This window comes from Xiphophorus couchianus, chromosome 14 (genome assembly GCF_001444195.1).
Source record: "Xiphophorus couchianus chromosome 14, X_couchianus-1.0, whole genome shotgun sequence".
Classification (NCBI taxonomy): domain Eukaryota; kingdom Metazoa; phylum Chordata; class Actinopteri; order Cyprinodontiformes; family Poeciliidae; genus Xiphophorus; species Xiphophorus couchianus.
This window is the reverse complement of record NC_040241.1, coordinates 14761154-14786768: the sequence shown is the minus strand read 5'-3', so window position 1 is coordinate 14786768 and position 25615 is coordinate 14761154. Positions and strand designations below refer to the sequence as shown.

Sequence of the window (25615 nt, the reverse complement as noted above, 5' to 3'; positions counted from 1 at the left end):
CTTATCTCAGTCGTATTGATCCAGAACTCATTTATCACACTTAGCTGAATTATTCCAATAACAAAGTTGTGAGTGCTGCCTTTTAACAACGAGCTGTTAAACTGTGAGTGAGACCAAGCAAATGCCACGAGGTACTTTGATCCTGAACAAGCAATGATTTTATTCTTTTCCTTGCATAGTTTAAACGACAAACCGTAAGGCTGCGCATTGATTCACTTTGATCGTTAACATCATGAATATTCCAGCAAATCCAGAGCACTTACGCTCTAAAGTCAACAGAGTAGCTAATTTTTCAGCATGAGTGGGATCAAATGGATGAAGAGGTAGTCAGCCTCAGTACCGACTTTAAGAAGTCTTTACATCACTTCACCCTACGTCTGCGATGTTGGCGCTAATGCAGTTTTATCACAATTCATCCCTCTATCCCTCTTTTTCCACTGCTTAGCTTTTTGGGCTCTCCACTTTGTCATCACCTTGCAAAAGCAAAGATTAGTTTTATTGCAATGAAACTGCATAATATTCTGAGTAATTTAATAAAGTTTAATTTAGGAGTTGATGAGGGCCAGTTACTGGTTTCCAAAAAATATCAATTTAAAAAGTTGAAGTTTTAAAACAGCGAAGCCTTTCCACGATCTCACTCTATAGGTTCAGCGAAATCAGCTGGTGAGAGGGATTGGCTGACAGCCGATCTTCTTTTTCTTGAAGGAGGACATAGAAAGCGAGGTGACACTCCACAACACTTTTTGGTGTGGAACTCACAACTGATAGAAGACTCAAAGTTAGCAATGTTCAGAATGAATGAGGGATTTTAAAGTTACGAGAAGTCACTTAAGTTGTAAGCATTTTCTACAGAGGTATGTTGGCTTGTTTTATCCTATTAAAGAGTCCTATTCTGTCCATCACAGAAAGCTGGCAGCTACAATAACACCATCAAATATTGTCTCCAAGCAGTCCTTTGCAATATTACACAGATTGATATTGTGATGAGAACTCACGCAATATATTATATTGAGCAGGCTTTGTCTCCTTAGATTAATTATTAATGATCATTCATGACAAAGCCTGCTTAAGGCTGCTGTATACAGAAAGAAAAACACAAAAAAAACCATGGTGGATTATTTTTAGCCAACAACAAATGCTCCAAAATGATTATCACTTATCTGCTAAAGAACGTCCTAAACCCACATTTATGTTATGGAAGACAAAGTTTCCCCCGAAGCATTTGGTTTTTTTTGGAGCCGGTGTTTTTACACTGCAGCATGTTAGGCGAGTCTGGCGCCATTAATCATCCTGCAGGTGCAGGAACACTGTCAGAATCCATACGTCCCTTTGCCTTTTTCAAGTGGATAGAAGGAAAAAGTATAGAACCGTAGGAAGGACTGGTGGCTCCCTAAAAAAAAAACTATTTCCATTCCTCTGATTCTTTCTCCACTGAATTTGTCAGGAGGAAGAACCAAGTCCAGTTTAATTAGATTTCATTTTGGGTCATCTTTGTTTTGTTTTTTTCTCTCCCTCCATGACTTGTTTCTTTTTCTTTGTCTTGCCTCGAGTCCTTACAGCCATCCCAGCGCCATTTATCACATTGCCATCTCAACAGCGCCTTCTCCTTTCCTTGCTGGGAAGCTATTAGAGCATCTCTGCATCATGGCGGCCAGATTGCATTCCTGTCCCCGCTCGCGACATTTATCATCTTTTTTGTCCCAACTTTTTATCTGTCCCTGCCCTGTACGAAGCTCTATCTCCTATGCCCAGCATAATGAAACACCAAAAGGTGAGGCTTAAGTAAATAACCTAATTAAACCCAGCAAATGGCCACAAAAAAAGGGATAGAAAAATGCACAAAAGGCCATCGTGAGAATGTCAGAGGAGGAACACTCACAGATGGCGTTGAGGAAGTCGAAGCAGTGATGTGGCGCAATGCCCATGCCACCCTCTCACCGTGGTATTTATAGTACTCTTAGCGGTGCTCTTGTTTATCCAGAGACATCCTCTTTACATGATCTGGTGTTGCAGGATACAACAATTTAGTCAAACAATGCAATAATTATAAATCAAGAAAAGAGCCTTAAAAGGCAAAAAATGTCTCTGAAAACGGAGAAAGTACACCTGCTCAGAGCCCCAGAGCACTCGCTTATAGGACCGGGAAGAAAATCCATCTTTCCCGTTTTCATTTTTTAATTCTTATGCAAAAGCCAAGCTGAGTTTGATTGGTCTCATTAGGGACAAGATGAGGAATACTATACATCATAATTATCAGAGCTCTCCGGCAAACAGTCTCAAGTTGATGCAATAAAATGTCAAGAGGGCATTAGTGGGCAATTATTAATCCATGTCAAGCTGAATCCATATCAAGTGGACAATTTAATTATCGCCTAATCAATACCTCCAGGTCTCACGCAGACGTAGAGCGAAGACTGCGTGGAGAGACCTTTCATCTGGAAAGCTGTGCACAGGGGACAAAAGAGGGCAGCGGTAAACATAAAAATGGCCGAAAGAGACGTTCCACAAAGTCTGGAAGTGAAGGAAGCAAGGCCTTCGGTTCTGGAGGAACAGCGCCACTTAACTTCATTTCTATTTCCACTATAAGTGCAAGAGGCCACAGAGTTGTCCAGGTAAAACTGTATGGGTCAGGAAGGAAAGGATTTCAGAAATAAAGCTTTTACGGGATACAGCTAACATTTGGGTTTGTAGAGGATTAGTTAATAACAAGAGAAGGACCTAAAGGGTGTTTATCACGTCATTCAGTTAATATAACGTTATAGAAACCATATTTGTAGACCCACACAAATTTCTTGGCAACCACGTAAAAATGTGTAAAAAGCCTTAAAAGAAGTTTGTCTTGTTGCAGAATCTGAGATTCAAAATTCAAACTTTAATAGATCTGTTCATTGGAAAATATCACTGGTGAGAAATAATTTAAAGTAAAATTAGCAGTGACAGTCATTGGTGCTGCTGCTGCTAAAACAACTCTTTTCTCCCAGTAGGACAGACAAAGTGATCTTTCACCGTTTCTCTCTCGCCACCAATATTTTAGCAGTGAGAATGTTCTTTTGCCTTGCTGATACTTCATCACCAGATTGTTTTGATAACACTTTAGGTTTATTCATTTTCGAAGCCTAATTTTGCTTTTAGTCTGAATTTATCCTCATAAACACCACAGGTGGAGGACTTCTTCACAAGCAATATTTGGTTGTTATTTCACAAATAAACAATCTAATGGGGCTGTGTGTAGGAGTAAGACTAATAAAATAATATCAAAGCTAAAAACAGCAGTGGCTCATGTAGAAAGGGTGTACTGATGGCATACAGCCTTTTATTAGTAATTTGTTATAATATTGTGCCACTGACCAAAATATGACTTACTTTCTGTTGCTGTTCTCTTTGTTCCCGCCTCGGCTCGAATAATTACTCTCATTGCATCTGAAGCCAACCATCTCAAATAATGCCAGTCAAAGCTTTTGTGTGTGATGAAACAGAATGAACACTGTGTAACAGGTCCTGGTGGCTTTCAAAGATGCCTTACAATGAGGGACGGCAAAACAAAAGTGGCTGTCTGCCACGAGACAGCAGTCATCTGAGATAAGAATAAGCTCTTATGGTTGTGTTTTGCCTTTTTCGTGGGTTTGCTGTTATTGTGACTCCCATCTCCATTCCTGAATCATTGCAGTCCGTATGCAACCAAACGATTACAACAAAGGGTATATGGAATCTGGTTGTTTTCACAATTTTCTGGCAGCAAATCAGTTCCAAACAATATTTATCTTTAATTTCATTCACTTGCAAGACTAGGTTCTCCTGAAGCCTGGACAGGTACTTTTTGTTCATAAATAAAATCTGGAAAATAGTTGACTCATGCTAAGCAAGTCAAGAGTTTTGTTCTGCTCACCTTAAACTTTTCTTTCAACTTTTTTTTGATTCCACTGAAAAACAAAACTTAGGTTGTTTTGTAATGTGCCAGAAAGCTAATCATGTCAGAAGGATTAAAGTTGAAGGCTTCATTATTTTAAAAATAATCTTTCATCTTAATAATAAACATAAAAAATCCCTGTAAACCATATTAGTCTTATCTTCCTTTTATTACTGTGAACTCAACTCCTTTGAAAGTTAATCGTGCTGTTCATTTATTTAATCTCCATGTAAAGTTCTTCTGTTGCATGTTGGGAATCCAATATCTCTCCATCTTGTGATTTTTCCGACAAATTATTTTTGCCGGAATTTACATGTTTGCTCAACAATTTCGCTTTAATCTCCATTCTCTCCGTTTTTCATTCTTCCATTTAAATTCATTCTGGCTTCTTTCTTTCAAGTTAATTCCTGTTTGTGCATTCTGCGCATAAAAGTGTTGGTAAAGCAGGTGCTAAATGAGCGTTTTTTCCTGATCTTTAAATCTCAAATAATTAAGATTAAAAGCATTTTGTCACATATACCACACTTGGCATCTCATGGGTTAGTTTGTAGCTCACCATGTCTGTGGATGATGCACATATTTACTAGGATGAACATTGCTGATGTTTTATAAGCATGGTGACAATGATTTAATGTTGATTTGGTTCAAACTGAAGTTGACATAAATCCATATTTTATTTAAAGCAAATATTTGTGCCTATATCGAATTGAGAAGAACAACAATATTTAATGTGATCTATGAATCAGTGAAGTTCAATATGTTGAATCAAGAATGACATCAATAACTTTCTAAAAACAAATCAATGTGAACTAGTGTTGCTGCTCCAAATCTTAATGCACTGTAACGTAAACTAATTTAGTCTGAGTGAGAGCTGAACATATAACTAATTCTTATTAAAGCTGAACGTACAACATGGCAAATATACTAATAATAATGATTTTAAAGGTGCTATAGTTAAACTTTCCTACTCTGACAATTACATTTTGACTTTAATCTGATTTGAATATGTGGAGTCAGATTTGCTGGATATGATTTTGACCTTAAATGTATTTTACAGGTGAAATGAAAAAAAAAAAAAAAAAAGACACAACTGCAGACTCACCAAAACATCGTGATCCACCTAAACTGACCAGCTGGGAAAGGATAGCATTAATCAAGGAAGCAGCTATTAACAAGCTAGCTAATAGCCATGTGCTCCAGAAATGTGCCCTTTATTAAAGAGTAGAAGAATGTCATTGTTGAAAGAAAATCATGTTTACAGGCAGCCGCAAGCCAAGTAGGAACATTGAAAATATGTGGAAGAAGGGGTTCTGGTCAGATGACAGCAAAACTGCACATTTTGGCCTAAATCCAAAATGTTACCTGTGGAACAAAATTAAAAACCTGACCCTAAACATACAATTACCATTGTAAAACTTCATTGTGTCAGCATCATAAGGTAAAGAAAACGTGCCACAGGATTCAAAACACCGGAGACTGGAGCAGGGTTTCACATTCCAGCAAGACAGCAACTCTAAACACGAAGCCAAATCTACAGTGGGATGCTTTTAATCCAAGGATATCCACATATTAAAATATACACATATTTGTGCAATGAGTTGCAAACTAAACACAGGAGGGAGTTAAATTGAAAGATTTAAAGAGAAACCTCTACAACAGTCTGATCTCACATGAGTTTTTTTTCTCTCTCGGAGGCAAAAGCACGTGAGTGGGCAAATCTTATTTAGAGTGCAGACTTAAAGAAATCCATGTAGGCACAAATCTCCTGTACCAAGTTGCAAACTGAACGAGACAAAAAAAAGTGTGTAAGAGCTGAAAGAGTGTGACCTTATGGGGGTTCAGCTTTGTCAAGAAATATGACGGGTTGCTTTTAAAAGGAAATAGTTCCTTTTCCTTTTACATTAAGTACTTTCACTTAACCTTACATAAATTTGATCATAACTCAAGCAATAAAGACAAATTGGTCGTTAATTTGTCAATGGGAGAATAACAAATGGCATGAAAGATAGAGCCAGGGGAGTTTTAAAACTTAACAGAAACACTTGAATCCTGGGTGCCATGATGGATGCTGTCTAAACACCTCATAAACATCCAGGCACATTTTGGTAAAAGTGCGCAGGCGGGAACGCATTTTCCATGTTTCCATGATGTGACAGGATGGACATTTTGAAACGCTGTGCCTATGAAAACAGGGACTTGGCTTAGTTTTTAATTTAAAATGCCTTATGGGTCTGGCTGCGGCGTGAGAGCATTTTCACCTCTCAGTGCAAGCTTTCATTCTCATTTGCCATAACTAATAAACCACACTGAAGTGGTGCGTCACTATAAATCTCAGCCTCCCAAATGGTGTGAGTCATCTGGTAGTGAAGGGAGAAGCCAAAAGAGGGAGGGAGCATGAGCCGCCGGGTGTGCGAGGATAAGTGTGCGAGTTAATGAGCGAGCATGCGTGCAAACAAGAAAAGAGGGTGGAGTGACGGCAGAGTGACAGATGCAGTGTGTGTGAGAGAGGGTGGAGAAATTACTCTCCAAAGACGGACTTTGAGCGCTCACTCCATCACTTGGCAGAATGCAAATCAGCTGTGACAGGAGGAGCTTGCGGCGTAAAGATTCCCAATCCGAGTCAAGCCTTTGGTGAGAACTTTTAGGTAAGGAGGTGGGGATGGGAGCCTTTCTGGCTAAGGACTGAAAGACAGGCCTGCGGCACTTTCATGGAGATGAATGGTTTAGAACATTAACCCCACTGCAGAATCCCAACATGCCTCCTGGGCGCACAAATGTGCTGAGCTGAGATCAGTGAATCACGGTGCCCTCGCAGGACCCCTGGAGTGAGACCAAAGCTCTGGCCCAGGGCCAGGTGCTACCTGTACCGGCTCGCGTGCGCGGCCACACACATGGATGCATTAGCTTTAAACTGGAGAAGTTTTAATGGCATGAATGATAAAAGAATCCAACTCAATGGCGTTTATTTTTCTAACCATGACACTCGCTGGCGGCGACGTTTATCAGCACCCCTGGGAAGAATGTGGAAAAAGCCTCGAAATAAGATCAGCTTTTATCACTGCAGCAAAATCTGTGATTTAAAATATCCTGGTGCTTTGAAGAATTTTACTCTCTCGAGGTTCCCAGGTCTTTTAAAAAAGAAACAGGCCCACAGCACCACAGATCCTTCACTGTAACCTCAACATTACTTTTACCATTACATCAGAGGAATACATTTTTGTAATAAAAGGGTAAAAGTATTGGTCATATCTGAGGACTAAGGATTTAAAATAGATTTAAATGATTTATTTATTTTTTTTACATATGAGCATTTAACAAGCCTTAATAAAAGGCCTGTACTACAAATCTGCAAGTACTGTATATGTATTCATGTCTTCCCAAGTACAAAACTGTACTTTTGTCAAGTCACCAGTACTTGACACCTGTAGTTGGACGCTGGCCCTTTAAAGGGAAACCACAGTATGTAAATACGTTCCTGAGAAGAAAAATTAGCAATAATCCATCCTGGATAGAAAATTCAGTTTTCAAACAAGAACCTCTCACACCTCTGACCTCTGTTTTTACAAAATAAATTATTTCTCACTTCCAAACCAAAGATGCGCTGTTGCTGTGTGCAACTGAGCAGATCTGCAATTAAAGTGGAAGAGGAAAATCATTTAGTTACCCCCACCTGCTGCGCATTTGGTGCATCCCTTGTTTCCAAATGCAGCGTTTTTCTATGGTGATGTTTTCAAATGACTATATATTTAAAAAAAAAAAAAAACAACAACAAAAAAACACAAAGCCTATTCTATTTTCGTCTGCTTCTTTCCACCCACTTTGTTGGAAAGGTAGCTTGTGCAGACGAAATGATCTCACGCTCTTCATTGTTCACGCTGCCATGAAACATCAACTGCACACTGAATGCTCATGTATTTCAGACCTGACTGGCCAAGTAATCCCATTGCAGCAGCTACAACATCAATCTATTAATTGCACTGTCACTGCGGCAATGTCACAAAGCACCTGCATTTTGCTACGGTTCACTGGCACGGCGTGTGAAGGGTGTTCGGATTTAGTGCGCGTGCCAGCAGCACCGGTGCTGTGCCAAATGTAAGCCCAGCAGATGCAAAACAGCTGGCATTGTGCTCAACTCACCGGCTCTAAAGACATGTGACAAGCTCGGCTTTGTTTGAGCGCTTGTGTGAGGCAGGAGAGGCTTGTGTAAGTATAGTAACCGAGAGCGAGGTGCACTCCTTTGTTGTGGTCCGCCATTGTTTTTATGGCATGTTAAGTGCTCCAAGGACTGATAAGGCGGTATCAGGTTGACTGAAATACATTGTTTCATATGGAGAGGAAATTCATTGAATGGCAATAGGGTAGGATGCCCAATAAACTACAAGTCGTCATATTGTCTTCTGCATGACCTTTTCTATGACCTTGTTTAAAAATGACCATTTCTCTTTACGGCAGTATTTTATTTCATGGAGATTGTTCTTTTATTCCCAGCTTTCCCCAGGTTTACACAGCGGTGTAAAACGACAAAGAATTTGCCCCCTTACAGATTTATTCTGTAGTTGCTTTTTTGTGTCATGCTTCTATGTTTCAAACCAACAAAATATCATCAAAGTAGTGCTAATATCAGAGGCAGATGGACACAATACATATGAAGTTCCAATTTCAAATAATAATTGCACTTATTTAGGGAAAAAGGACATCCAAGTCTCTCAGTGAGATAAAGTACTAGTCTCCTCTACCAGATGTGAATTACATACCGTATTCCCATTGGGTGAAATAGGTTTGGATAACAAAGTTTATCTTAATATTTAAAAGGGGGAAAAAAATGCTGTTTGTATTTACTCCAGCTATTTTTACCTAATATCAAAATTTGTTTCATGATCTAAAACATTTAAAAGTGACAGGGCAAAAATCTGAAAAAGTCAAATATTTTTTAAATACATTGTAAATAGATAGAAGTCTGCATATGTAATTTTATGACTGAAAATGTTTTTATGACCAATTTTAGATTGATGAGTATTACATTTTTACTCTCTGGTTATTGCTACTGTCTGGCCAATCTGTCATTAGTTGGCTTCAACTGCTGCTTAAAACAATAAAACGTTTTTGCCGAATTTTTTAAGTGCATTTAATTAGCAACTCTTGGCTGACTTAAAGAAAATCCAGCTGGGAGCAAAATATATTTGACTGGATTTATATTTTGAGAGGGGGTTTCCCTCAAACTTTGTGAGGTTAGTTACTTCTTGTGTTTCTTGAACATCTTGTGGATCATGGCTTTTGAAAAGGGCATTTGTGAGTTTTGTTGACGACCACCAAAATGGATTCGCAAATTCGATTCAAGCACTTTTACTTTGTCAATATTCCCACACTGAAAAGTGAATGCTACAACACAGATAAATGACTCGACCGTTTTCAAGCCAGTTATTTTTTAAGTGCACTTTGAAAATGAGGGCGAACATTTAATTACCTTCATGTGGGCCCTGAACAACATGCCTCTGTCGTATGTGATTATCTGTTTTTCTTGAGTGGGAAGGTCAGGGGTGTGATGAAAATTGCTTGGCTTTTGTGTAATTTTTTTGTCCTGATGTGAAAGAAAATGACCGCAATCCACATGTGCAGGCTAATGGTCTTAAATAATACACTTGGGCACAGTTGCCGGAGAAGTCGGCATTCATTGAGTTAATAATGGGGCTAATACAACCTTTAGACGTAATTGCACAGCACGTTGTTGACAAGCAGTTGGCGCAGGAATTTACAGCAGACAAAATGATAATGAGTTCTTTCTCATTTAGTTCAATCTGCAAGCAAGTGGAATCTTGCAAACCCTTGATAACATGTTTTTATCTTAGACTCAGTCTTCACCCAACTAACTAGGCGGTAATTTAGCCCTAGCGCTCTCCAATACACAAGTGGCAAAGGTGTTTTCACCACATGTATTTTTGATGTATGCTCTCCCCTTGCGGATATCGATGCACGTTCTCAAAGATATACTGTACCAGGACACGTTTTGAAATGAACGAGTGGAGCCAACAATGAGATTTCCACTTGAGCAGTGTCCGGCAGGATGATGAACGAGGGCGGCAGACTTGAGGAATTGTGGTGATTTAAAAGTTGGATCCAACCTCGAGTCCTGTTCCCCTCTCGCTTTTAATGCCATTTAATATGAGACCACGAACATGTAAGGTTTGGTGTGTTTTGTGTGTTTCTGGTGTAATGTGTGCCAGGCGGTGTGCGTGTGTGTAAGGAGGGAGGTGTGTGGGAATCGCAGGATGCAGCTCTTCAGAGTACATACTGTGCGTTCGTACATGATTGTGTGGGTACGAGTGAAAGAGCAAATGGAATAGACTCGATTTAATTCAAATTAGCATGCAGGCAAATTAAGCATAGGGATTTAATTTGAGCTGTTGTAAAAATGTTAATTTTAGTACAGCCCGGGAGCCTATATGCAAATACGAGACTATTTTACAATAATTCATATTAGGCCGGGCATGCATAAAACACACATATTATAACCCAACGTAATCTGGGGAATAGAGTATCATTAGCCTTTGGACATGCTACAAGGTGAATTTGTTTAGTGAGTGTATGTGCAGAGGCAATTACTAGGACTTTGACAGTTTATACATGTTAGTACTGGAGTTGGTTCATTGCTTTTCACATGACTCTGCTCACACAGAGGGAACAATTTCTCATGTTGATTCATAAGTGGTCTAAAGATCTATAGTTGATAAGGAAATTTTGAATCTTTAAAAAAAAACAGTTGACAAAATGACCAGAGACAGTTATTGGTTCACATATACAGTGCAAATGACAACAATGGAGCAATTTATTTAATTTGTATTTTTTTTTGGCTGTCTGCAGAGATTTACCACAAACCTAGATTGCTTTACTTTGGGGCCATGTGGTAAAAAAAAAAAAAAAGTTCATTCTTGACACAAAAAAGCAAGCAACGTTAATTAAAAAACAGTCACGACTGAATAATCTTGAATATGACGTAATTTTATTTTATGATGCAAAAAATCTTTTGCATCATAAAACATGCAAAAGACCTTTTGCAAAAATTGCATTTTTTGATGTTTTTGTTCTTTTTTTCTCAAATACATTTGTGTAAAAAGAACAAAGAAGAACAAAACATTAAATATCCATTATTGCTGACTGCTGTTGCAGTGTCACTCAACAAACAAGCTCTCATTAGATATTGGATGCTTGTGAAATGTGGCTTAACATTCATGTTTGGGGAAAAAATATGAGCAAATCTCAATATTTAATGGCTTGCAGAAACACCTTCAGCACAAGTAACTTAAAGCTATTGTTCTTCGAAAGAGGTTTCTATTCTTTGACGGATTTTTCCTCCCACCTGGATTATTTCAAGGAGGTTTATGAGAATGCATCTTCCTTTAGAACTGCTGTCAAAAAAATAATGTCTAAATTTTGACTGAATTGCTCCTACAAGGAGCTGATGTCTGTATGTCTTGACTTTTTGTTAACACGCATCTGTGTACTCCACAGCAGTAAAAAGCTCAAACCTTTTCTTTTACAGCAAATTATGATAGAATCAACTGATTTAATATATCGCTAAGTTTTTCCCTAGACTGTATTGAAACTACTGCATTGTATCTTCCGATGCAGTTTCAATGCAGAGTATATGACTAATTGGTTCGTCACATCTACAATTCCCCCTACCCCCAAAAAAGAGAGAAGTATGAGTATGCAATTATGAAAGAACGGTGCACTAACATACTATAGAGACAGATTCGTCTTAATTCCTCATTGTGGCTTTAACATGCAAATAATTCTGCTGTCACACTTCTCTGTTCTGCCTTTTTCACCCTGCGGCGCATCAAGAGAACTTCAATAGATGATCTGCTGATTTTATCCCAGTGGCCCACCTTTGATTGCTGGCTCTAAAGCAGCGTTTGCTAATACATTAAGCGGGTGTGAATGCTGGGAATGCTTGTTCTGCTCTGGTTTGTTCATGAAAAAGAGAGAGACAGAGATGGGCTGCGGGTGCTAACATCTTCATGTCGAGAGGCTGGCTGAGTCTGTCAATACTCATTTGACGTGTTAAAGGGAATCATGCTGGCTCACTGTGACTCACCATGCCATCCAAAGTGAGTAATCAATTAAAACGCTATTAGGCCCACATTTGACATGTTCCAGCAGAGGACGGCCTCAAATGGACGGTTTGGTGTCTGAGGCAGGATTTTCCTAAAAATGCAATTTGACACCTTTATTATTGTTCAATACCTCCACTGTCATCTCAGATGGTTTCTTCTGGCTTCGCCTCACAGTGAAAGGTGCAAATTATATGTTGCCTCTCTTGTGCTTGCTCCTCTCAGCCCACCAGAGGCAATTATGGCCCTCTTCATACCATCGCCAAGCCCAATTTGCCACACAAATTAAAAATGCCACAACTGAGGGGTAGAAGAAGGTGAAGAATAGTGAAGGGGAAAAAAAAGGGTGGAGAGCAATAGAGAAATTGCCAAAGAGAAAAGATGATTAGGGAAAGCAAATCAAAAATAACCTTCTAAAAATATTTGGTTCGAAATGATCAATTCATTGGATTCGAAAATCTGTCACTGATTTTACAAACAAATGTAAAAGTCTTAATTAGGTCTTTATTTCATAAAGACAAAAAGTGGTGGATGCTTGTGAAGTGGAAGAGAAAAAATCATGTTTTAATATTTTTTTATACTAATAAAAGTTAAATATGTCAATTTATGTCTCCACTGACCGCAGAATTGTCTTCCATGTATTTGAAGAGGCCCTTCCAAGGTTTTAGGTAAACTGATTTGTTCATTTCAACCAAAGCTGTCTTCTTCCTGTTCTTCTTTAAAGATCAGGTTTGTGAAGTGACCAACTTCTAATAGTACAGTCCACAGATTTCCCCACCTGAGCTGAGGATATCTGCAAATCCTCCAGAGCTACCGTTGGCTTACTGTCTGCTTTCCCAGTTAATGTTCTCCTCGCCTGTCAGTTTAGGTGCAACCCATGTCTTGATAGGTTCTCAGTTGAGCCAAGCCTGTTCTGTGTTGAGATGATGAATTGCACATTGATCAAAACTTTGGGTATTGCTGCATAACATTACAGAGTAAAGCTTAATTGTCTGCTGTGTTCCTTGGCCGACAGTGATTGTTCACATTTGTTCTTTAACAAACCTCTAAACTCTTCACAGAATACACTTTTTGAAAACGATAATCACTTTTCTGTTTCCTTTGGTGTGCCAGATAAAATCCTTATAAGATATATTGAAGCTTATGTCTGTAACATTTGAAAAAAAAAAAAGTTAAAGTAGGAATACTTTTGCAAGAAATTGCAGGACTCATCACTAAAATGTTCACTGAGTATGTCTTATGCCATTTTCTATTAGAATAGAGCAGAAGATGAGAATTGCTGATGATGGTGCCATCTGTTGAGCAGGCAGACTCAGCCTCCAGGGTTACTCACACCCAAATGGACCTGGTTTGGACACAGAGCACCGTTTTCTCTTCAGGCCCACCGTTAAATTTTAGTGAATCCTTCGTACATAAGGAAAAAAGTCTGAGCTCGTCTGGGCTGGATATGGTTATGCAGCGGAACAGCTGAGGAAATGAATGCTCCTGTGAGCTGCTCAACGGAGGCTGGTGCAGAGCATTCAAAACAGCCGAGCAGAAAACGAAGGAGGAAAACAAAGAAGTGGGTAGGGGAAGAAAAAAGAAATGAGAAAACTGACAAGAGAGCGATTAGGAAGAAAAACAATGAAGGGAAGCTGAAAAACCTGGGCGTTCAGGCAGCCTGGCAACAAAGACTAAAATCCCGATTTTTTGTATTGCCAGACGTATTCCACACCTCACCCCAATAAACCCCCCTTGCCCAACTCCCAGACACTTTCAGTCACAGACAGACAGCCGCTGCCACGACTCCCCTCATGTGACGTTTGTTTTGGCTTGGAAACGACGGCCCAGCACAGCTGTTTAAAGTAGAGTGTGAGGGTAATGGCAGCTGCAGGCGATCAGACAGCTAGAGGAAGGAAACTAGCCACGAGTTTTCTTTTTTTGGGAGGATTAAGGGGGGTTGTGGGGGTGTCAACTATTACAGTTGTGCAGCTCTCTGTTACAGTTGGGCTCAAATGCAGTGGAGGAATGTCTGAATGGTGACAGCTGTTATTTTAGTTGAAACTATGCTTCGGAACATGAACGTTTCGGATAACTTCCTCTGTAACATACATTATATTGTCAAAGGTTATTGCTTATTTGTCTTCACGCACAGGCATGAGTTACCTCACATTCCTAATCCGTAGAGTTTAATATGATGTCAGACAGCCCTTAACAGCTGTGGCAGCTTTTACTCTTCTGGGAAGGCTTTCCAGAAGCACGATGGTTTTGGGCAAGAAGATCTTGCTCACAGTTCACTTTCCAAGTCATCTCAAAGGTGTTTTGTCAGCTTGGAAAGGAGGAAAGTCAAGTTCCTCCACAGCAAGCTTGTTCATTTATGTCTTTGTGGACCTTGTGTTGTGTTCAGACACATATCATGACACAAAGAGGATGTCCTCAAAATGTTTGAAAAAGGTTATTCTCCTGATAACTGCCAAACCCAGACAGAGAAGCTGAGAGATTATGCATCACTCCAGAAACTACTCTAGAGTCCAGTGGCAACATGTCTTATACCCATGTGTGGCTTAGATGCTGTTGCAGTGACATAAAATCCCATTCCATAAAGCTCTCGGCAGTGTTCCTGAGCCAACATGAAGGTCACGAAGGTCTGTACCTACTGAATCTGCAGAAAGTTAGTGATTATCCCCATGCAATGACTCTACAAGCCTACCACTTTGTAGCCAAGTTGCTGCCATTTCTATTTCCTTCAAATTTGTTGTTAGGAAATTTCATGACTGGAGGTATTTTACAATTGGTACCACATTGGAATTCATTGAGCTCCTAACAACAATATTTCACATGCCTACATCTTCTATTTTATACACCTGTGACCAAGAAAGTGGTTGGCACACCTTGATACAATGAACTGGATAGATTAGAGAATACTTCTGACAATATAGTGTATAATGCCCTGTTTGCAAAGTTCCCATAAACGAAACCATGTCTATAAATCTGGAGAGCAGTACATAAAAAGAGGAATACGCTGTAACACTGTTTTTCCTCTCCTGCTGAGAGACATATGTAGCGGTAGGAAAGGGAAGAAGAAAAATAAAGGCCATTTGAAGAGATTGCAGGGAACATTTCTCAAGCACAAAGTTTAAAATTTCGCCCATCAATTTCACTTTGCGTGGCTCTGTTGTATATGACCTTGGGTGAATGATCCCTTCAGTCAGTCGGAGACATTCGGCTGAACCGAGGGGGGATTTCAGTCAGTGCAAAAGGGAGCAATAAAATTTTTATTCATCTCACTATGGAGCTAATGATTCATGGATCTTCCTGTTAAAAGAAAGAGGAGGAGGATGAGGGGGTGTTGGTGGGGGGGAATCTTTGGTGTAGGACCAAAGCTCAATGAGGTTTGAAAACTGTTGTCACACATCACTGAGCAGATGTCTGATGTCGAGTAACTCAATTCAGAAGATTTCTCATTGTGATATTCTTGGCACAGGCCGAACAAAAATGACGAAGAAAAAATAAATGGGGGTATTAGAAAATAAGGACAGAAACATATTTTGAGCTTCAGTGAGATGAGCAGTTTGGTCAGTGGGAAATATTAATGTTTTTTGTTATTGTTGTTGTTTAAAGCACATTTAATAAGAACTACAAGGCATAAAGTGTAAGCTAGACCAAGGATGATATGAAATTTATATATGTAAAAAAATTCCAATTTCCAATAATACTATTTACCATCCTGTAAATAAAATGCTTTTTGAAATGTCAGTACTTAAAATATTAATTTCATAATAGGGATGTGCTAGTTATAGAAATGGGTTGAAAATTATTTCAGCTGTTTTGTCTTACCCTCGTGGTTTAAAGTCCTTTCAAGGCGTTGCCACAGAAAGCCCTCTACAAACCAGAGTTTTATGTGTTTTATGTGCACAGAGTAATAATGTCTGTCTTCTTGTGTTAAAAGACATGGACAATCAGGGTGCAGAAACAAAAAGAGGGCCACCAATCACTTTTTAAATGATGTTCTTTTTAACTCATCACTTAACTATTTTGCTTACTCTTAGGGCCACAGCTACTCAATGTTTTATGAAACAATGCATCAAATGAGTGCCTGAATTTTCACCAAATGTCCCAAAACGTTAATTTCTCTTTTAACATCAGGTATTCAGAGCTTGAGATATGAAAGTCTACCCAGTTGAAATTTCTTTATAAGAACTCACCAGCAGAACTTAGCTCTCTCTCAAATATGGAGTCTAACTTAAGATGGTTGAAAGATCCCTGTCTGTTACAGGATATTTCATTTCATCACTTGATGTTTATAATTTTCTGTGTATAATCCAGTTTGTCCTTGATTAGTCAGGACAATGCATCAACCTCTTGCTCCAGAGATACAATGCTAATTCAGTACAGGGTACATTTGCCTCTGTTTTATTTGTTGTGATCCCAGACCTTTGACATTTGTGATCTTTTTCTAAAATGTGCCTCTCATCACCAACCTTGTCTCTCTCCTTCACATGTAATGTAAACAGAAGGACGTTGCACAACTGCAATTACTGTTCCTGTAAAACACGAGTGTGTAAAACGGATGCAGTAACTGTAGAGGACATAAATGAAGCATTGGGGAGATTTTGCCTCAGGGATTTTTTTCAAATTGAGTCATTCAAGTAACAATTTCACTGTTGCTTGTAGTGTTGCTCTATATGAAGTTGAATACCAAAAAGGTGTAATATTCTGCACAATAAGTACCTTTAACTTGAAAACTGCCACAAGTCATGTGTTTATTCTATACAGTCGCTTAGTCTACATATATATGAAAATATCTTATTTTTATAAATAGCATAATTGTACCAAAAATTTTAGTAGTGGGAATTATTGTAGATTTACTTTTTAAAAAACAACAATAAGCATATTGTGCTTTTTTTTTAAGGAACTGTGGTATTTGTTCCTGCCATGTCTTTAATGATACCAATTTTTTTGGTCAATTATTTAACTAACTCCCCTGTCAGATTTCCTTTTTATCTTGGAGTGTAACTCTGTCTCTGATAGGTATTGCTTGTTTAAAAAGCTTTTGAGTCCAAAAGATGAAATAAGTAGGTTGCATACTCTTTTCTATGTAATGACTTTGAATTTTAATGTACTTCTGTTTCTTTTCATCTGTATTTCCCATTTCACTTCCTTACCAATTAAATTGTCTGCACAAAACCAGGAGGAAAAAGAAAATAGTGTGAATTTCTTCATAAATACATAAGTCATTTGCTGACTATTATGCCCAATTCTGCCAATAAGAATCAGGCTGATCCTGGCTAAGGAATTGTTAAACTTCTTACGGGAATGTATAGCACCATCAGCATAAAAAGCCATTTTAAACCTTTAAAAACACTTAATTAAATTAATTTGCCATACCTGAAGATGTTTAAATGTGTTTTCATTACATGTAGCAGTTCTGTCAATGTTTGTTCATGGAGAAGTAGTGGAAATGTTTTCAATCATCTAAAAGCAACAACAAATGAGGGTGTATGTGTCCTTGTTGTTCATTTCTTTGGTGCAGATTTTTTTCTCCTTTTTTGAAAATTCAAGGATGCTTAAAGACTTCAACAAAGTGACTCATTTGTGATTTTCCTATATCTGATGTATTTCTCATCTCACCCTCTAGTCACCCATTCCCTGCAGCAGAAAAACATTCCTACAGCATGATGCTGCCACCACCGTGTTTTACTATAGGGATGGGGTTAGGCAGGTAACTAAGAGTGCCTTTTCCACAAAATATGGTACTATGTGCTTCATTCAACCAGAGAATTTTGTCTTTCCAGGTAATTTAAAAAAAAAAAAATCATTCAAGCATACTGTGGCGTGTCTTGTAGTGAGGAGTGGCTTCTCTCTGGGTACTCTATCTCAAAGGCACTAAGTTTGTTAGAGCAGTGAGGGTTCTGGTAGTTCCACATTTCAGAATAACGGGCACCGCAGCACCAGTGCTGCTATCCCTTGTGCTTTGACAGTCTGGTATCTGAGTTTCAGAGATAACTGATCTGGCTTCATTGTTTTGGTTCTGCTCTGTTGCTCACTGGCAAACCTTATGTAGACCAGTCTGTTCCAGTACAAATCATGGCCAATTAGCCGTATTTACAAACTATAGACCCCAGTCAAGTTGTAGGAGCATCTCAATGAGGATCAGTAAACTCAAATGAACCTGAACAGAAAAAGTGTGAATACTTATGTACAAAAATGTCTGTTTTATTTTCATCATCAAGGGACACATGACCATGGTTTGAAGGGCCATGAGTGCTTTCAATGCAAATAACCAAACCTTACATGAATTTAATATTTCTGTGGAAGTCGTAAGAAGATCTCAAAGTTTCTTCCCTGTGATACTGCTTCAGAGTGTCTGTTTTAAGTTTTACGAACAAGTTGTACATGTTTGGTGCTCACATTGTGCTTCAGTCATTTTTTGTGTTTGAGGACATTTGAAAACAGAACATCCAAACCTTTCTCCGACTCAGCGGGATGACTCCTTTGAGCCCTCCCCACCCCCATCCCACGAGTCAAAACGTACGGTCCACTTACTTTGAGCGTCGGCGAGGTGGAGGAGCAGACCCTGGATCAGCAGCAGCAGCGGTGGCAGCAGCAGCAGCGTGGGTCTGGCTCTGTGCATGGTGGGACAGCTTGGCACCAGCATGCTTTGGCAGCCTCAGTGGCACTGGCTCACAGAGCCCTGTGAGTCAGTCTGGTCTGATTTCTCAGATGCAGGGTATTCACAGCCTGCACAAGGCGAGGGAAGGGGAGGACGGAGGATGAAGATGGAGAAGGGAGGGAAAAGAAGAGGGAGAGAGAAAGAGAGAGAGAATGAATGAAACAAAGCTGTTTGGCTCCACGGGTTTTATCTATCCCTGCACATTTCTGACATACCCCCACACAGCCTCGGCTGGAGCTGACAGAGGATAGGAACAGCCTGATGTGCTCACAGGGTATATTCTGACAGTTCTCTAAATGGAATAGTCACTTCACACGGATGCATATGTGCATGAGAGACCGAGATAGCGAGAGCAAGCGAAGGGAAAAATCCCACAGATAAAAGGGCGAGTCGACTTGATTTTTGTCTTCACGGCTTAGGTCACGAGCGCCAATCAAACAAGCTGCATAATTAAAGAGCATTTAGATCACAGAGGGAACTCGGCTGCTAATAAATAACAGCCTGAGAAATCATCCCCAATCTAAATATTTAGCAGAAATTACAGAAACGAGACATTAATGCTTTTTTAATTATATTAAGTTACTCTGAAGCAAATCGTAGCTTCTTTCACATCATATTTCCCCTTAAATAACACGCTTTATTAGCTCTAATTCCCCCCCACACACACACACAGATTTTCCCTTTCATCCGCAGCAGCACAAACACCAAATAAAATCTTTAAGACAGAGTGGCCGGGCTGTTTTCCTTTCATGTTGCAGCCTGTTATCGACGGGGCGCTGTGCGGCAGGGAAAATCAATGCGATACAGTGAACTGGTATTAGCTGCCGCCTGCCTCCTATCCCTTGTCATCCATTTGCTTAAGCCTGAGCTTGATCCTCAGTGATGGATGCTTTGCGGTAGGCTTCAGCTCATAACACGGCTCCCGGCTAATCTGAGCGTCACACTGTAGTCGCGGGGGTGGCTGAGAGGGGGTTAGTAACTGCGGAGCCCGCCTGCGCTGTTGTTCTTATAAGAAGGTGTTGTTTCAGTTGTTACTGCCAGGAGGCCTTCATCAGATCTCCTAAAAAGTTTTGCGATGGTATTGAGTTGGCTGGCTGCATATCGGCAGATCTGACCACCGTAGAAAAGGAAGACATAAACAGGCTGAAGCCAAATCCCCACGCGCGATGATGATGATGACAAAGTGCCTAATTTCCCTGTTACCAATCATCCTCTCTCCCACTTCAGGCTTTCCCTCCTTCACTCCTGTGGGCTGTAAATGGCGGAATGACTGGGAGATAGCGCACCTGTCACAGTCGATTTGTGTTTGTGTTTGGAGGAGGGGGGCTGGGTGGAGGACAGATACGGCTACCTGCGTGAGAACTGGAAGGTGGACAGTGAGAATCTGTATGCGGGCGTGTGTGTGGTGAGGGGCCAACAACGAAGGGAATCTATAAAATGCAATCTCTGCATTCACTCATGCTGCAAACAGCACACAATCGCTAATATCTATGCATACCTATAGCGTCTTCCAAAAGTTTTCACATCCCTTGAGGGTTTTCAAAGTTTTCCACATTAAAAACACAAACTTTGCAAATTTTACATAAGATAAATATTGCATCATTGTGTAGTCATTTATCATATTTTGATTGGATTTGGTTCTTCTAAGAGCCGAAAAGGCTTTGAGCTAAACCACAGGTGTCAAACTGGTGTTTTGTAACTTTTAGATGAGTTGAAACACACTTGTATCAAATAATTAGGCAATCAGTAGGACCCTGTAGAACTTAACTGGCTGCTGAGGAGGCAGTTTAACCATTTGATTCAGGTGTTGGACCAAAGACGCAGCTAAATGTTGCACGACACCTTGAGCTGGATCTAAATCATTTTGTTGATTTAGATCAACAGAATGATCTGTTGCAGCTATGATGTTTCACGTCAATACCCTGCTTGAACACTAAACTCCACCACAGTCTTAAGTCATTTGCAGTTTCTTAGCATGTCTTCTTCCAGGAGTGTCTTGTACTGCAGCGGCATCTGGCACAGGTGTCAAACTCCAGTCCTCAAGTTCTCTGCAGTGTCCTGCAACTGTTAGGCCAACACCAAGATGCTGTAGAACTTGGCTGCATGAGGAGGTAATTCAGTCACTTCATTCAGATGTGTTGGACTTGGGTCACATCCAAAAGTTACAGGACACTGGCACTAAAGGACTGGACCTTGACACCCCTGGCATAGAAGTAGAGCCGGCGGCCCATGTACAGCAGGAATGACTCCTGACCTTTTGACCTTTTTACTGCAGGTCTTCCCTCCTCCTTTGTGCTCCTTTTCTGTCTGATTAACATCAAAGGCTTTCCTGTTGCTGATGAGATGCGACCCTACAGCAGTTTGGATGGAGTGTTCAATGAGTTCAGGGTCCTACTAAATTGCAGATATCTGTCAAACTATCTGTGTGTTTTTTTCAAGCAAAACCTATAAAACAATAAAACTTTGTTACAATGTGAAAAAAAAGAACTGTGAATACGCAAAGCATTTTATGTAAACACTTCTGAGAAACACTGGGATGACTTTTCACAGCTGTGTGAACTGGATTCAAATCAACAGTAATAAAACCCCCTCCTGAACAGTCCGAGCGGACAAAGCTGCAGTGCGATCCATCTACACTGCAGCTGTCCCTCTCCTTGGGTTATCGTTTCACTGCTCTGCTCCTCCAAAGCTAAGTGATTGCCTTTGATTTAATTGATGAAGTGTGAATCTACAGAACAACATGACATTAGGTTAGAATTTGCAGCACTCAGCACACACTCCCAATACCACGCGCGCACACCCCACCTCGCTGACGGAGGCTACCTCAACCATCTGCGTGTTGTGACAAGCAGGGAGACAACTAAAAGGCTGTGCCATGTGAGAAAATGTGAGGAGAATCTCAACCCACAGACACTATCACACAAAAATCATAGCTGCGAGGACTGTGAGGTGCTGGTTTGCAGTTAATGCTTTCGGGCACTTTCCTTCATAATGTGCTAAGGTGTGATAAGACACCAGCCAGAAAGCCAGCAGCTTGTCAAATGAATGTCGCCTAAATACGGAATCATGCATAATTTGCACCTTTTTAAATAAAGACACATGGGTAAGCATGTCCAAGTGAGACTTTTTTCCTTCAGTTATTTCATGTGAAACATTCCTCCACCAAGGTATCTTCAATCAAGAACCGGGACTGTTGCTAACTAGTTCAATAACAACTATGAACAGCTGATTCTGAATTACTAACACCGTTTCAATCGGGATTTTAAAAAAAGAAACAACAGATGTGGATTGTAAAATACCCAGCAGTGCCTATAAAACCAGTCACAAACTGTGTTTATAAACTCTGCTAAAAACTGCAGTAAGCAATTCAGCCTGATGTGGTGCTTAGTGACCACACCAGGTTAGAGGGAAATACAAACAGCTTTCAACCCAGTGGTATTTTCTAGCCCTTTCCAGAAGGTACGAAGGTCTTCTTAGACTAGGGGATGTGTAGAGCCTTCAGGAAGGCCTGTGACAGGTGCCTAGGAAACCTCCAAACAGAGGTGTCTAGGAGGAGAATACTGATCAGATACCTGAACTACCTGGATGATTTTGAAGCAAAGGAGAATGAAGGTCAACACACACCCCCAAGTGCATGTTGTATCTAGTGAACGTCAACACTTCCAATGAAATCACCCACAGCTCAAGAGGAGCAATATGTTCTGCTTTTTCAAACTTCAGCATATTTGTGTTCGTTTGCCTGCTTTATGAGAGCATCAGACAGCCTCTGGAACTCCATTTCTGACATTACAGGTGATTTTACAAGCAAATATACGTTGGCCCAGGGCTAAACCCAACAGTTATATTTTAAAAGTCGTGGTTTATTTATTTATTCATACATTAAGTGAAGTCAAAATGAAAATAAAGTATTAAAATATAGTAGTAGACCCAACTTTATTAACAATGGCAATTGATAATGACATTAGTTTTCTGGTACAGTCTTTGTAGTTCCTTCCAGTTCATTGGTCATATAAAATCCAAATAAGATATGCTGAAGATTTTGTTTGTAACATGATAAGTAACATTGAAGATAAGGATATGGAGTGGCATTAGTAGGAGTTTAATTAGTAGTTGGTTTCCATGAGCGTATTCCCAGGACCTTATGAAAGGGCCATGATGGTCCTCGTTCAGAGTCGGTGCTTTGACTCTGGCTCTGGCTCAGAATTAGAAACTTTTTTTCGGGGTACAAGTCCTACTGAGGTTGCTTCAGTTTTTCACCGCTGAACATTGGATGCAACACGTTCACATTCATATACTCGGTGACTCTGACGCTTTCCATTGAAGATTTATTACATTAGAAAAAAGGAAAAGAAAAATAAACAATCTCGTCTTTCTTCCTGAGCCCCTGGTGGTATTGTTGTGTTCCCATTCACTAGTGCCGCAGTCAAAGGATTTCGGTGCTGATAGCAATCATGCATTATTAAACAAAGCCTGACAACATGCACCATGTTAATTAGAAAAAGAGGAGGTAGGGGGGAGAAAAAGAAAGAAGCTGTTGAACTGTCTACTCTCTCCTTCCCGGTGATTCTTATCAGAAATGTGAAAAAGAATGAGGATGGCGTGTTTATATTCCACATAAAGGCTGGCCGCCGTTCTAATTTCAGTGTGCTGTTTTGGTATTCTGCTCTTTTTTAGACGAGCAATATTACAGAGAGAGTAAGAAAAAGAACAAAAGAATCAGTTATATTTATCTCATATTGCAGCCATACAGCAATAAACTTATTATGGGGATAAACGCAGGGTGAATAGTTATGAGGGCTCCGAAGCCGTGAGTTTATAACTTCAACTTTGCAGCTATTATACATTTCTATGTTTGCTCACATCCAGTAGTAGTAGAGAGGACCTGAAATAAAGCCAAGCAATTAAAACGCTCCAGCAGTGATGTCACACATTACATTTTCAGCAGTACAACTTTATACTGCTCCTTTGTCCGAGCTGAGAAACTCTACTCAGTGTAGCTAAAAGCGATTCATAAATGGGGTGTTTTTTTTTCTGTTTTAGACTCATAGGCACAGACCAAATCGATCTTAAAGGAAACAGAGTTGCGCATGTTGTCCTAACGCACAATCTAAAAAGCAGCAAAAACGCCATCAAATCTATTAAGGCCAAATCCTCTGTAATTAGCCCAAACAGAAGCAAGGAGAGAAAAGACACAAATAAAAGGAAACAGAAAGAGAGCGGCGCTGCACTGCGTTATAATCAGTATCACGCCCAGGCAGGCACAGCAAAATCACTTTTGTGAGGCTGGACTTTTTTTCATTTCCTACAGACTTCAGAAGTTAAAGAATGCAATAATTACATTCCACACTCTGATTTCCCTTTTTTCTTGAAACGTCATATGCAATAAGTGATTTTTGCCAAACATTTTCCATCATATTGTTTCCACGGTTTCACGTCCTTCCTGAAGAGAAGCCAGAGAAAATTCCGGAGTGACCAGGGTTTTCGCTCACTGTATAGATCACAGAGTGATACATTACCGCCCCTCCCTTACTTGTTCCTGCACACAGAGAGTTGTTACAAACTGTCTGTATCATACACATTTCTCCAAACTGGCTTTGCTTAAACTGCTATTTTACTACACATATGACACTGAAATCTAGTAGTTTCACAGAACCCCATCTCAAAAAACTGAAAGCAGAGCAAACCTTCAGAGATCTACGCTCACTTAAAACCTTTTAATACCTTTAATATTCATTTTTATTTCATTAGTGTTTTTTTTTTTTCTGGTGACAGAGCTATTTTAAAACTGTATCTGGTCTTTTTTTTCCCTAAGCACTGTGTCAACTTTTATTTTCTTTCCTTTATGAGCTTCATTCCTTTGCTCCCTGCTGTTCTGTTGTAGATTTTTCCTGTATTTTCATTTCTTCCTCCGCCCGCGTTGATGTGATTTAAGACGGAGTGACAAGGCCGTTTCTCACACATCGCTCTTGATCAGCCGGCATGTGTAATAACATCCCTAAAGCTAGGCTAAGCTATGCCCTCCAGTGTATCCTCCACACATGAAAGACCCTGACAACCGCACATCAGAGGAGTTTATTTGCTGTGCTGACTTATTTACTCAACTCCCCTACCAACCTCTTGCCCCCCATTGCCTCCCCTGACCTCCCTGAAGCAGGCCTCTCAGGGTCTTTCGGGGGCGTCGCCGTGAGACCTTCTGTTTGAGAAAGAAAAGGATTTAAGCCTCAGACGAAAAAAATGCTCCCGATGCTGCTCCTGTTTTCCTAGTGTGGTTATATGTTGCTTTGCTGTGAACGGATCCATCGACGTGAAGCACGCAGCAGGAAGCTAATTGGGTCTGGTGGCATTTGTCTGCCTAATAATTGCTTTAAAAGCACCTGCTGCGACGATAGGATGGGAGCTATCACGGTCCCATCTCGCTCATGTGTCATGTGGTAAATTACTATCAGATTTCCAAATGGTTTCCATTTTTCTATCAGGAAATCCTTTGAAATGTGTAATGTTGTGGCAGAAATACAATTAAGTTCTGTTGTTACAGCGTGTGAAAGCTGTAATTGATCCAATGATAATGTTGAGACCTCCTCTGGGATCATTTTTCTTCTAAAAACAGTTAAACTCGTCTGTTTTCGGGTGAAAATGTAACACTGCTTCAATAGCATTTCACCTAAAATCTCAACCTAAAATCCAAACGGGATCAAAGCTATACATAACCTTAAATCTATACATATAACTTCACTAACATTATGGTAAATGTTTCTGAGCAAGCTGGAGAGAAATAACACGCTTTTAGTAGCAATCTGTAAGGTTCTAACATAAATGTGGTTGGATAATTGACCACTTTTCTTGGTGGAGTTCATTCAGATTACTCCACACATTTCCAACAGGAATGAAATTGCAGGCTTCAGAAGACCTGAAGCTTTATTTTGTGTTCAGAATCATTGTCCAGCT

The 25615-nt window shown here is 39.9% G+C and overlaps 1 protein-coding gene across 43 annotated transcripts in view; it reads right to left on the bottom strand.

Moving 5' to 3' along the window:
• Nucleotides 1-25615, bottom strand: part of LOC114157924 (protein tyrosine phosphatase receptor type D) — a 455035-nt gene that overhangs the window by 107856 nt on the left and 321564 nt on the right. For all 43 annotated transcript variants that reach the window (XM_028039112.1, XM_028039111.1, XM_028039110.1 and 40 more), the window contains one exon: nucleotides 18544-18738. In XM_028039112.1, the coding sequence (XP_027894913.1) occupies nucleotides 18544-18655 (112 nt within the window). In that variant the 5' untranslated portion in view covers nucleotides 18656-18738. The remainder of the gene's footprint in view (nucleotides 1-18543; nucleotides 18739-25615) is intronic.